This window comes from Trypanosoma grayi, assembly GCF_000691245.1.
Source record: "Trypanosoma grayi strain ANR4 Tgr_265_V1, whole genome shotgun sequence".
NCBI classification, from domain to species: domain Eukaryota; phylum Euglenozoa; class Kinetoplastea; order Trypanosomatida; family Trypanosomatidae; genus Trypanosoma; species Trypanosoma grayi.
Window position 1 is genome coordinate 1 of NW_008825884.1, and position 11195 is coordinate 11195.

Genomic DNA, 11195 nt, shown 5'->3' on the forward strand with positions numbered 1-11195 from the left:
TCTCTCTCTCTCTCTTTCTCTCTCTTTCTTCCCTTTTTCACGTCTCCGCTCTTGTTACTTTTTTTGGGGGGTGTCGACAACACAATCCCATGCAGGTCTAGTTGACGACGAACTTAGCACTCTGACCGCTCATGACTGTCGAATTGGTAAACGCCATGAAGCTCTAACAAAATCTTTTCCACGGTATTCTCACTCTGACTCAGGCACGATGTGTTCGCCTTACTTTCCCCATCGTCTGTTGTCGCAGCAGCACTGCGTAGCGCCTCGACAATCTCCGGGTGCACAGCGTACACCTCCACACATTCGACTGTCCACTCTTCCATTACGCTGAGGCGGAGGCTGNCTCGACAATCTCCGGGTGCACAGCGTACACCTCCACACATTCGACTGTCCACTCTTCCATTACGCTGAGGCGGAGGCTGTGAAATGTCGTGCAGCGCGCCCCGTGGCATGCCCCCTTCTCCAACCACCGGTCAATAAACCAGCCAAAGTGACCAGGTTGTCCACCCATACCGATGCCCTCCTTTGTAGCCAGTGGGTGTGAGTCAAAAAGGTACATAAAATTCGAGTTGATGGAAGGTCTGGATCGGTAGATGGTTCCACCATTACCCTCTGAGAAGAGGAAGCAGTTCTCATTACCAAAGAAGGCATTATTTTGGTTTGTGGGCCGCTGTGGAATCCCGTCCATGCGCTGTCCCCCGCGTGTCGCACGTTGGGCAGCAGCAGAACGGCTCCTGTCTCGCCTCTCCCGCGCGGCAACAGTCAACCACGGCTCCTCACAAAAGCCCCCAAACACATGTGGGGACTCCTTACTCTTAATCACAATGATAGTGGATCCCTTTTCCACTATTCGCTGGACTAAATGCTGGAACGAACGACCATGAAGCAGACTACTGTAAAGCAAGTACCACTGCGGGTTCTGGGGTGGCGCCGGGCAACAGTTCGTAGGGAGAGCATTGGCGATTGTAATGGAAAATGGCACCGGCAAAATACTATTCACATCCTCACCAGGACCGAAGCCAAAAATCTGTGGGACACGCTGAGGTTTATCAGCAGGTGAACAGTTGGCATTTGGCACAGATGCAAGGACTGGAACCTGCTGAGGTGCGAGTGTGTCCTCGACAGATGCCGTTTCGCACACCTCTTCTTCATTCGCCCTCCCAGTGGAAGCATGCCATTGGCCCATGAACGTCAGTCCAGTGGCACTAGACCGATCCCCTCCCTTTCGCACATACACAAAAAGGGAAGAAAAAAAATAAGGATAAATGCAAGTCACATCCCCACCCAAGTGTATTGGAGGAACAGCAGAGTTACGATTGATGAAGTTTCCAGCGAGTGTTTGTACCTCCCCAAAGGTCATGCATCCCCTTGTAAGCACTGCGAGCATCATGATACGACGGCACATGAAGTTGTTTTAGAGTAACAGAAGTTTGGATCGGGTGGTGGGGAGACGTCCATCGCTCTTCGCTCATTGACCTCCTATTACTTTCTTTTCGTGTCTTTGCCACAAGTTGTCTTTCGCCTGTGTCGTGCTGAGTATTGACCGTAAGTGTTCAAATTTCTCGTTCCATGTGTCTGTCATTTTGTCCAGTCTGTTGAAAAGCTCTTTTTTTACACCACGCACGCCCATTTCACTGTGCTGTTGAAGGGCTTGCAGAGCCTCTTCCAAAAGGTTTTCCATCTTCTGCGAGAGTGCCTCCAACTTGTGTTCAAGCATGTTTTCCTTTTCGCCTTGGCAAGGGGCACACGTCTGCTGTAGCTCAGCTATCGCCCGGTCAAAATTCACTGCCTTGGTCACCAAGCAACTGGTTTCTTCCTCAAGAGATTTCAACCGATAACGAAGATCATCGACTGTACCTTCCGTCGCATGTGGCAAAGATGGCAAAGACGGCTGCCGCCTCTTCTCTAGATTCTCCAGGCGCCGCAGAAATCCTGCGGATACAAAATCCAGCTCGCCTCGTAGTATCCCAGAAGTTTGCATGACTTCTGAGAGGCGCGTCTTCAGCGACTGCACATCTGCCTCCATGGCTTTCCACTTTTCAAGATCACTAACAGCAGAAGAAACAACCTCCAACTGAGGATACTTTACTGCCACCTTCTCTAGGGCCACCATCCGCGTGCTGCAATCAGAAATGTCCGCCCGTAGTGCAGCTAGTGGTAATGCCAATTGATCCGTATCAATATTTGTTAGGTTGGCGAGTCGCATCTCTGTACTCTGCAGTTTCGCTTCCATCTGGTCCAGCCTCGCCATGAGAAGACTTAATTCCAAGGAGCCAGGTGGCTGATTTTTTCTCATCATATCTGCTGTATCACCTTCCACGTCCCAACGCATGGAGCTCCTCATAGTTTCAAAGTTTATAATTTCTGGCGCTTGCATAGGTTGTATATAGCTTTTCTTATTTGATACTTGAAAGTGCTCATTCAGACTTGCTTCACCACTAAAATGTTTATTATCCTCTTGGTTTGGCTCAGGTTTTGTATTTACCCTCCCTACCTGGATGAGTGGCTCACAAGCAGCTCCGACCTCTTTCCGAACAATCTCAGTTAGTAACGCGTGCAGTTGTTTCACACCAACAGTGTACACCACGTCCTCATCGGCGTCCTTGGTGTCATGACCCATTATTTCTAGTGGAACCGGTGGTGAAATAATTTGGCGAAATGGCATAGCGGCAAACTGACACATGGAAACCTGCTCAATGGCGACTCCCAACTCCTCATCGGGAACCCTATGGTGAGCAGCAATCGCCTGTAGCAATGGAAATGTTCTGGTAGAAGACAAAACTTCAAAGGAGTAGGCCACTCGTATGTCCAGAAGACTCTCTTCGCTAATGCAGTTTTGAACCTCATCTAAAACGGTTTGAGGGTCCACGTTGCATGTGACCTCCAACCGACTCTCACCAGTATCCGGTTCAAAGGAGAGAGAACAGTCATGTTCAGCAAAACTCTGCATCGCCTCCAGAGCACTCTGTCTTCCCTGAGGAGAGACTAAAAAAATCAGTGATGGCTGCAAACGTTCCGGTAGTATCTGAACGCGAGCCTTTGGCAGAACAATCTTTAAGAGTCCGCCAACTGTAATTCCATCCACAATTGCATCTTTTTCAGCACGAACTGAAGCAAAACAACGGAAGACAACATCTGGCCCAAAACTGCCCCACATCTTCCTTATCACCACAGGATTCGAGCTACCTGAGAGTTTTATCCGGTCATTCGAAGAGAAGGCTATGTCATCAGCACAAATACATCCGTTGGTATTCTCCATTGCCACTGCCATCGACTCAAGAAGCACATGCTCAAAAAAACTCTTACTCTCACCACTAAAGGTGGCTGTTGCAACAGATAGCACGACGTGATGACTCGAAGGAGGCGGAGTCTCCTCGGGAGAAAGGGGTTCAGCCAAAAGCACTATGGTAATAACTCTTGAAGCTATTGCCTCTAGTGATTTTCGGTTTGAAAAATAGATTTCTTTGGATCCAGCGTAAACGATAAGTATTGCACACGACGATAGATCATCCGATAATTTTGTTGTCATTCCTTTCAGGCTATCCTGGAAGCACGTAAACCCTGCGTGTTCCAGGAAATCAGCGAGAATGGAGGGCGCAAAAGTAGTAGTAATACGGCACTCTTCTTTGTCGCCATTAGATTGAAGACATAAAAACGAACGGCACTTATCCTCAGCTACAGGGTCATGAACACACTGAATACGCCTCAAGCGATGCCAATATTCTGTCATTAGAGGAAATAGAAATTAAAACCTTTGTGATGATTTCTTTATTTGATTTTCCTTTTTTTTCTGGCCCTTCTCGACAGCAATCCGCTAGACAAAAAAAGACACAAAAAAATCACATGACACACACGCCAACAGGTCTTTTTTATCATGTCTGTCGACACAATGAAGAAAAAAAAACGACCAAAAAAAAACTACAACAGTGTAGCTAATTTGATGGAGATTCCCCACTTCATCAAGGACTACACAAGGGAACTTTTCCCAGGTGCACGGTTTGTAAGCAACTCCCACTCTCTGTATTGTCCAAGCGAGCGTAGTAGCGACTGCGCACATGATCGTCTTCTCGTTTAGCAAACATGTAAAACGAACCCAAAGCTTTTCGAAATCCACGACTAACACGTCTACAAACGTTCCGCTCTTGTATAGAAAGGTAGGAAAGAATGTGGTGAATTTGTCCCTCAGGCAAAAGTTTAAGCAGGTTTGTAACACCAAGAGCTCTATTGGTGCAATATTCGATGTAATCCATTTCAGAGTAATCATCCTTATTTCTTCTTGGTTTACAATTTTGCCCAAATATTCGTTTTGTATTCAACGGACATTGCACAGACGGACAATGAAAGCAAGTATCGTGAAACGGCACACCAAAACCATCCACAACACATTCCCCTAAGATAACTTGGCCACATAAGCCACATACCGAACTCGGTTTACACCGCGCCGCCTTGCACATTTGTTGCTTCAAATATCCCAATGACGCAAAATTATCCTCGAAAATGGAATTCACTGAGGATTCTGCAACACGTTCAACGCACCATTTGCTTCGAAGGGCCCTCTTCAAACGGGGTCCAATATGTGGAACATTCAGACGGTTCTTTTCTGGAATTGATTGTAGAAGAAATTCAATATCCATAAAATCGTCCACGGCGTCAAGAATATCACCAATAAGGACAGGAGACTGAATCACATTAGATACAAGTAAGTTCCATAGACGTGGATCATCAGGGTGATCCTTGATATATTCTAAAGCGAATGGAACACTCTTCATACACCTAATTGCCATGCGAACCGCCTCCACATTATTACCTGTTTTCCCGATAATGTAAACAAGTTCTCGAAACATATTCCTCTTTTCAAGAGCTCTAGCGAGCTTTTTCCAATCCAAACCACTTACTTGTGGATGCTGAATAAAAGAAAATAGTTTTTCTGGGGCATACTCCAAATAGAGCTCACTCATGAGAGAATGATAACAAGATGTTACTACGGGGGACACTTTTGTTAAAGCATCCAATACGTGTAGAAGTTTTCCAGGTTGTTCCTTTCTTAATTCACAAACGACAGATTGCAATACGTCATCAATAAGATCAACATGAAGCGAATCAACCAGATACCTCCCAAATTCTTCACGGTAATGAATGAGGAGAGGTGTCAAAAAAACAGTAGTACCAGTGGAATCCTTTAGACGCACAAATTCATGGAGAATACCATTGCTTGTCAACAAATCCCAAAAATCTATCACATCTGGTGGTGGAAACTCACGTACAGGTTCTCTGCGTAATATAATACCTTCAAACATTTCGTAACTTCTTTCACGCTTTTCTTCAGGAAAAGGAAGCATTATTATGAAGTATTCCATGTAACCCTTTGCTGCATCCATGTATCTCTTATTTTGAAAACATAGATGAAGATACGCCCGAAGAAGTTGATCAACTTCATCATCAAAATAGAGACTACTAATAGCATTCTGCCTTTCCCATAATGTCAATTTCCCTATTTGGCATGATTCTTGTAAGGCACAAGCTTCTTTTTTTTTAAAAGAAAGCCGAGACGCGATACCAAGTAAAACTATTTGATCACTGTATGATGAAATTGGCCAGCGTTGTAACAGTGAAAATAAGACTCTGGCATCACATTTTACCAGCTGAAGCAGAATACCAGTACTCACTGTTTGATCCGTATCTTTAGGATTGTGTACACGGGCAAGACATTGTATCTCTTTTTGCAATCCAAAGCGAAGAACCCATTGATCCCACAAAGCCCCGTTTTTTGGCACGTATTTCTCAAGAAGCTCTGCACAGAGATCATATTTTCGTTCTTGAAAACATTGCTGAAGAACAGAAGGAATAACCTGGGTAAGAGTTAACTTGAAACATCGTTCTGGGTATCGCTCCATGTAATCAAGTAATTGAGTGTACCGACGTGCCAAAAACAGACGATACAAATTGAGATCACATCTTCCATCACAGTAAACACAAACAACACAGCTCATACCCATACTGTCATACCCATACAAACGCAGATCTCGTACAAATGAGCACTCAGAACAAACACACAAAGAGCACATTGCACAAGGATGAAGATTTGAAGCAAATACAAATTCACTTCCACAAATAATGCATGCGGGACTGCGCCTCATATTTTCAGATAAACTTTTTTTCCTACTAGGAAAACCGCTCTGTGGAATATGAAACTTCGCCAAAATCGATCCATATTCAGAAAAAAGCATACTTGAATCTAGCACAGCATCACGTCGACAGTAAGAACGCATCCTTCTTTTAGCTCGAACAGATCGACCAAAAACTAAAAGACTCTGTAGCAAATCTGCATGAAACGCAGCATCATCCTTTAGTTCGTCTACGACATCAATAATAGAGCGAATGCAGAAAGTGCAAATGAAATTTTTAGAAACGGCAATTCCATATCGTGGTTTCGAGTAGAGAACATCGGAAGGAGTCAAAGTGGAGTCCATGCAAATGGTTGCGAATGAACAACTATCTGTCACCACTGTTTCGAGCGAAGATTGAGCATATGCGCCTGTGCGATAATCATAAAACTCCAAACCAAATACACCACTTACACAAACCCATGGCCCAACAGAAAATACGGATTTCGGTGGCAAACTAGCAAAAATAGAAAATTCTAGAATTTCCGAAATGGTATTGGCTAATTGCGAGTACACAACAAGATAATGCGAAAAGTACGCCCCGCCACGTTCAAAAAGAACTATAAAGTTCTTTCCTGTCTGAAATTTCAACGGTATATCATCACATGAAAAGCACTCCGTTAAAGGGCTTGCGCATATTGCTGGCTGATTACGTGATCCGACTGAATGCATAAAGGTACCATCCACACCGTAAAAACTTAAGATACCCTGTCCTGAACAAGACAAACAGTCAGCTGTTACCCAACTGCATATCTCGTTATACCCCACGTAAAACTGGCTCAAGGGAAACGTACCGTCGCTACTGCATATAGAAACAAATACTTCGTATTCCCCTAAAAGCGCAACAAACACACCTTCCTCCACAATGACAATATCAAAATCTCTGACACGTGCTGTTGACAAATCACGGATTCCTATAACATCATTTGTTGTGGCATTACTCAGCAATGCGGAATACACCACATGTCCACTCAGTGCAAAAACAGTCCCTATTGACGAAGCATATCTCAATTTAGATGCTGGTGTCATTAAGTCCAAAGCGTATATTTCAGTGACCTTTATGCTGCAGTCATCAACAGCCAATTGAAAAAGGTCCGTGGTTCCTAAACACGCTACCAACACATTATTAGTGTCCAAAGTACATACGCATAGAACTTCTTGTATTCCCGCAGCTTTTAGCTGGGCGTACGACGCTACTGGCATATCCATTCATCTAGCAAAGCGAGAAGACCTCACAAAAAGGAAGAAGAAAAAAAAAACAGGCTATTTATATAAAGATTCACATATTTAAAGAAAAACAAGAAAAAATGATAAGAGGGAAAGCGCAATAAATCTCAAACGTAATAAGAAAAGACACGTGCACACAAAGAGGGCAAAATGCAAAGAAATCGAACAGAATATAGTATAACTTCTACTATATCATCACTTCTGATATTTATTTAGCAATATATTATATATAATTATTTACAGGTTTATACAATCATTTTTGCCCTCGCGGTGGAAACCCAGAAAATTTTTGCAAACTTCGATTTTGCATAAGTTGACGGTGGTTTTGCGAAATCGTGTAAAACATCCACAGATTGAGAAAAATAAGAACAAGAAAACCAAGTTTGACAGTGTCCTTCAAATTTTCGAAGCAATCATCGATATGTCGTTGAAGTCCAGTAACTCGGTCATCCACCGTACTTTTCAGTGATTCCTCTATATTTCTTAATTGTCGCTCTACAGCTGTCAGCTGCGCTACAAACTGACCATTTGATTCCTTTACTTCACTAACAACGGTCTTACTGTACTGCCCTTGTAGTTGTGCAACCTGGTCTTGATTCGACTTCAGTAGGTCAGTCAATCCATGAAAATGTGATTTGAAAAGTTCTATGTGATCCGTAAGCTTCATTCGAATCGCTTCTAGGTGAACACTTTGCATTCCCATATTGTAACCGACACGAAATGGATCAACCTCTTTTTGTCTTTCAACAGCATCGAAAGCCAACGGATCGCTATCTTTTTTGGACTCGTCCCCGAGGAGGCGCCGAGAGTGCTGCAAACGACCAGTGCCGGGGAAAAGTCTACCAACAAGACCCGACCTTCTCATGAGAATTGAAAATACAAAACCACCGCTGCGTTGAACTAAAGAAAGACAGAACAAGAAACAAGGGCACATTCCAATACCTTGGCAGCGGCTCATCTGCCACTTTTTATTATTACTATTATCATTATTATTATTAGCTTTATCATTATTATCCCTCGAGAAAGCTGCTGGCATTTTCCGCTTGCGAATGAGAATAAAAGCGTTAACAGCGCGCGCCGCCAAGACGCAGGCAAAGACAGGGAACAACTCTATACGGACGACAACGGCACAGCGACGCGCCCGTTCCCACAGGCACCGCCGCCGAGAATAAACCATCTTCCGGCAGCGCCGCCAACCCCCGCACACCCCACGCAATAGCAAGCGCACGCCTCCACACGACCCGCGGCCGCCGCCCCCGCGCCAGGAAGGTGCACCGACAACCGCCAGGACGCTGGGCACACCCCGCCAACAACAGCCGGCACTGCAAAAACGGCGCCGTCTCTTGCTCCCTGCCTGGCCCGCCCGCCCGTGCCAAAACGCCGCGCCGCGAGCGGCACCCCCACCCCTAAAGACAGATTGGGCAAAGAGCGGCGAGGCGAAGCCAATTCAGGGGGTCCGAAAAAAGAGAGGAAGGGGGAACCCGACCCCTCTCGCTTTTTTTGTCATTTTATTGGCGCCCTGGGGGCGCAGTGCCGGCGAAACTGGGCAGAACAAGGGGCGGCAGCGGAGGGGAAAAGGGGGTTTCCCGTTATTTCGGAAAGGGGTGGAGGTGGCCCCCGAAGTCTACTGTTGCGTTTTGCATGCGCAGAAGGGCCTTCCCAAAGACTAGTTATTCTGTTGTTTCCTTTTTTTTCTGCTTTTTCCGTGGCTTCATCTAGAATTGAATCTCCCAGAGAATATATTACAGAAAAATGAAAAATGTTTTATTGCTTTTTGACGTCGATGGGACCCTTACACCCCCAAGGCGCCCCCAGACGGAAGAGGTGAAGGATATTATTCGCCGCGCCAGGAAGGCTGGCTTTTCGGTGGGTACAGTTGGCGGATCAGATTTCGCCAAGCAAGTTGAACAGCTTGGAGAGGATATTCTCCAGCAGTTCGACTATGTTTTCAGTGAAAATGGGCTTCTTGCGTATAAGAATGGAGCCGAAATTCATCGTCAAAGCCTTCTTGATGCTCTTGGTAATGAGCGCATAGTAAAATTTGTGAAAAAAGCACTTCGCCTAATTGCAGATATTGATATCCCTGTTCAAAGGGGTACCTTCATCGAGTACCGCAATGGAATGATTAACGTCTCTCCTATCGGTCGCAACTGCTCACAGTCGGAACGGGATGCGTTTGAACAATACGATAAGGAACACCACATACGGGCGAAGCTCATTGAAGAGCTTCGCAGTGCATTTCCTGATTACGGGTTAAAGTACTCTATCGGTGGTCAAATCAGTTTTGATGTGTTTCCGGATGGATGGGACAAGACGTACTGTCTTCGCTTTGTTGAAAAGGAATTTGATGAGATTCACTTTTTCGGTGACAAAACTCACGAAGGAGGCAACGATTACGAAATATTTACTGACGAAAGAACTATCGGTCACAGTGTACAATCATACAAGGGGACCATTGTTGAGGTGGAAAAACTGATTTCTTCCAAGTAGAGTGCTGGGCGGATGCCCTTAAGTGCGCTCACATCGTTTTAATCATGTACACATGTTCGAATTTAAAAGAAGAAGGTCAAAAAAAAGATGCGCACTCTATGTGGGTGTGTGTCTGTGTCTGTGTCTGTGTGTGTGTGTGTGTGTGGAGGTGTGAGCGTCCAGTCTCTTCTTTGTCATATCTGTCTCTCTTCTTTTGTTTTCTTTTGTTTTTTTTTCTGCACTGTTACTGTCATCGAATTGGTTGTTTATCGCTTGGATTTTTTTATCTCAAGTACGCCTTCTGTTTTACAACAATCCTTTGTTATTTGTGCCTATCTAGACGGAGATGAAGGAAGGATGCTGCTGCTCGGGTATACGCTTTTGTGACCGTTGCATTAGTTCTGATCGTGCTCAAGCGATTATTCATCAAAGCGTGGATCTTACCAAGGCATCTGACGTTGTTTCCCAGCAATACGGTTCAGAACGTACCTCCTCATGTTCTTTTGCTGTTGTAGGCCCTAGTCTGTACTCCTTCTGCTGGGAATGTAGTTCAGTCTTTCAGATGCATGGCAGAGTCGTTAGAAGCTGTGCGGATCATGTGGAACTTTCCTCTGTCACCAACCTCAGTCTTGCAGGGTTGTTTGTTGCGCCAGATTTTTTATCGCTTCTAGAGGAGGAGAAACTTGTGATGTTTTTTGATAATCCCTCGTCCTTTCCGGGCTGGAAGCCGTCGCAAAGTGGGAGGCGAAAGCAGGACTTTGGGCCTCGAGCTAATTTCAAGAAACGGAAACTGAGGGTGCCTGGCACTCCATGGATGCCCCAGCAGTTAAAAGATGTCTTGGGGAAAGTGAGCTCTTTTGTCACACAACAGAGTGGGAAGCCGTTCTGTATTGTTGAGGCATCGGTACTAGAGTACACCAGTGAGAATAGCAGTAGCATAGATCCCCACATCGATGATACCTGGTTATGGGGTGATCGTATTGGCGGACTCAACCTTCTGGAAGATGCAGTGATGACGTTTGTGCACGGTAATGGAACGGCGGTAGACGTTTTTATTCCACGTGGGGCCTTCTTTTTGTTGTCTAAAGATAGTCGATTTATCTGGATGCATGGCATTCGCCAAGAAAACATTAGAAACCGTCGTATCTCAATTACTGTAAGAGAGCTCGCGGAAGATTTAGAGGTTGATGCAGAGTTGCTAAAAACTATAATGGAGAACGCCTCAAGCTTTGTGTAACACGGGTGAACGGCCTTTTGGGGGCATTCCTATGTGGGCTTCTTAGATGACAGCCGCCATGTGTGTTCCTCGACTTGAGATGTTATTGTTTTTTTTTT

At 45.1% G+C, this 11195-nt stretch overlaps 6 protein-coding genes across 6 annotated transcripts; 2 read left to right on the forward strand and 4 right to left on the reverse strand.

Moving 5' to 3' along the window:
• Positions 1 to 322: 322 nt before the first annotated feature.
• On the reverse strand, positions 323 to 1405 carry DQ04_02651000 (PIF1 helicase-like protein; the record flags this gene model as incomplete). Its single annotated transcript, XM_009312082.1, has 1 exon — positions 323 to 1405. One exon carries the CDS (start codon positions 1403 to 1405, stop codon positions 323 to 325), a length of 1083 nt encoding a protein of 360 aa, XP_009310357.1.
• Positions 1406 to 1468: 63 nt separating this feature from the next.
• DQ04_02651010 (hypothetical protein) lies at positions 1469 to 3529 on the reverse strand (the record flags this gene model as incomplete). The annotated part of the gene is made up of 1 exon (XM_009312083.1): positions 1469 to 3529. The coding sequence occupies one exon, from the start codon at positions 3527 to 3529 to the stop codon at positions 1469 to 1471; it is 2061 nt and encodes a 686-aa protein (XP_009310358.1).
• A 430-nt stretch (positions 3530 to 3959) lies between these two features.
• Positions 3960 to 7373, reverse strand: DQ04_02651020 (putative vacuolar protein sorting-associated protein 41; the record flags this gene model as incomplete). Its single annotated transcript, XM_009312084.1, has 1 exon — positions 3960 to 7373. One exon carries the CDS (start codon positions 7371 to 7373, stop codon positions 3960 to 3962), a length of 3414 nt encoding a protein of 1137 aa, XP_009310359.1.
• Positions 7374 to 7644: 271 nt separating this feature from the next.
• On the reverse strand, positions 7645 to 8256 carry DQ04_02651030 (hypothetical protein; the record flags this gene model as incomplete). The annotated part of the gene is made up of 1 exon (XM_009312085.1): positions 7645 to 8256. The coding sequence occupies one exon, from the start codon at positions 8254 to 8256 to the stop codon at positions 7645 to 7647; it is 612 nt and encodes a 203-aa protein (XP_009310360.1).
• An 887-nt stretch (positions 8257 to 9143) lies between these two features.
• DQ04_02651040 (phosphomannomutase) lies at positions 9144 to 9881 on the forward strand (the record flags this gene model as incomplete). The annotated part of the gene is made up of 1 exon (XM_009312086.1): positions 9144 to 9881. The coding sequence occupies one exon, from the start codon at positions 9144 to 9146 to the stop codon at positions 9879 to 9881; it is 738 nt and encodes a 245-aa protein (XP_009310361.1).
• A 325-nt stretch (positions 9882 to 10206) lies between these two features.
• DQ04_02651050 (alkylated DNA repair protein alkB like protein 4) lies at positions 10207 to 11097 on the forward strand (the record flags this gene model as incomplete). Its single annotated transcript, XM_009312087.1, has 1 exon — positions 10207 to 11097. The coding sequence occupies one exon, from the start codon at positions 10207 to 10209 to the stop codon at positions 11095 to 11097; it is 891 nt and encodes a 296-aa protein (XP_009310362.1).
• Positions 11098 to 11195: the final 98 nt, after the last annotated feature.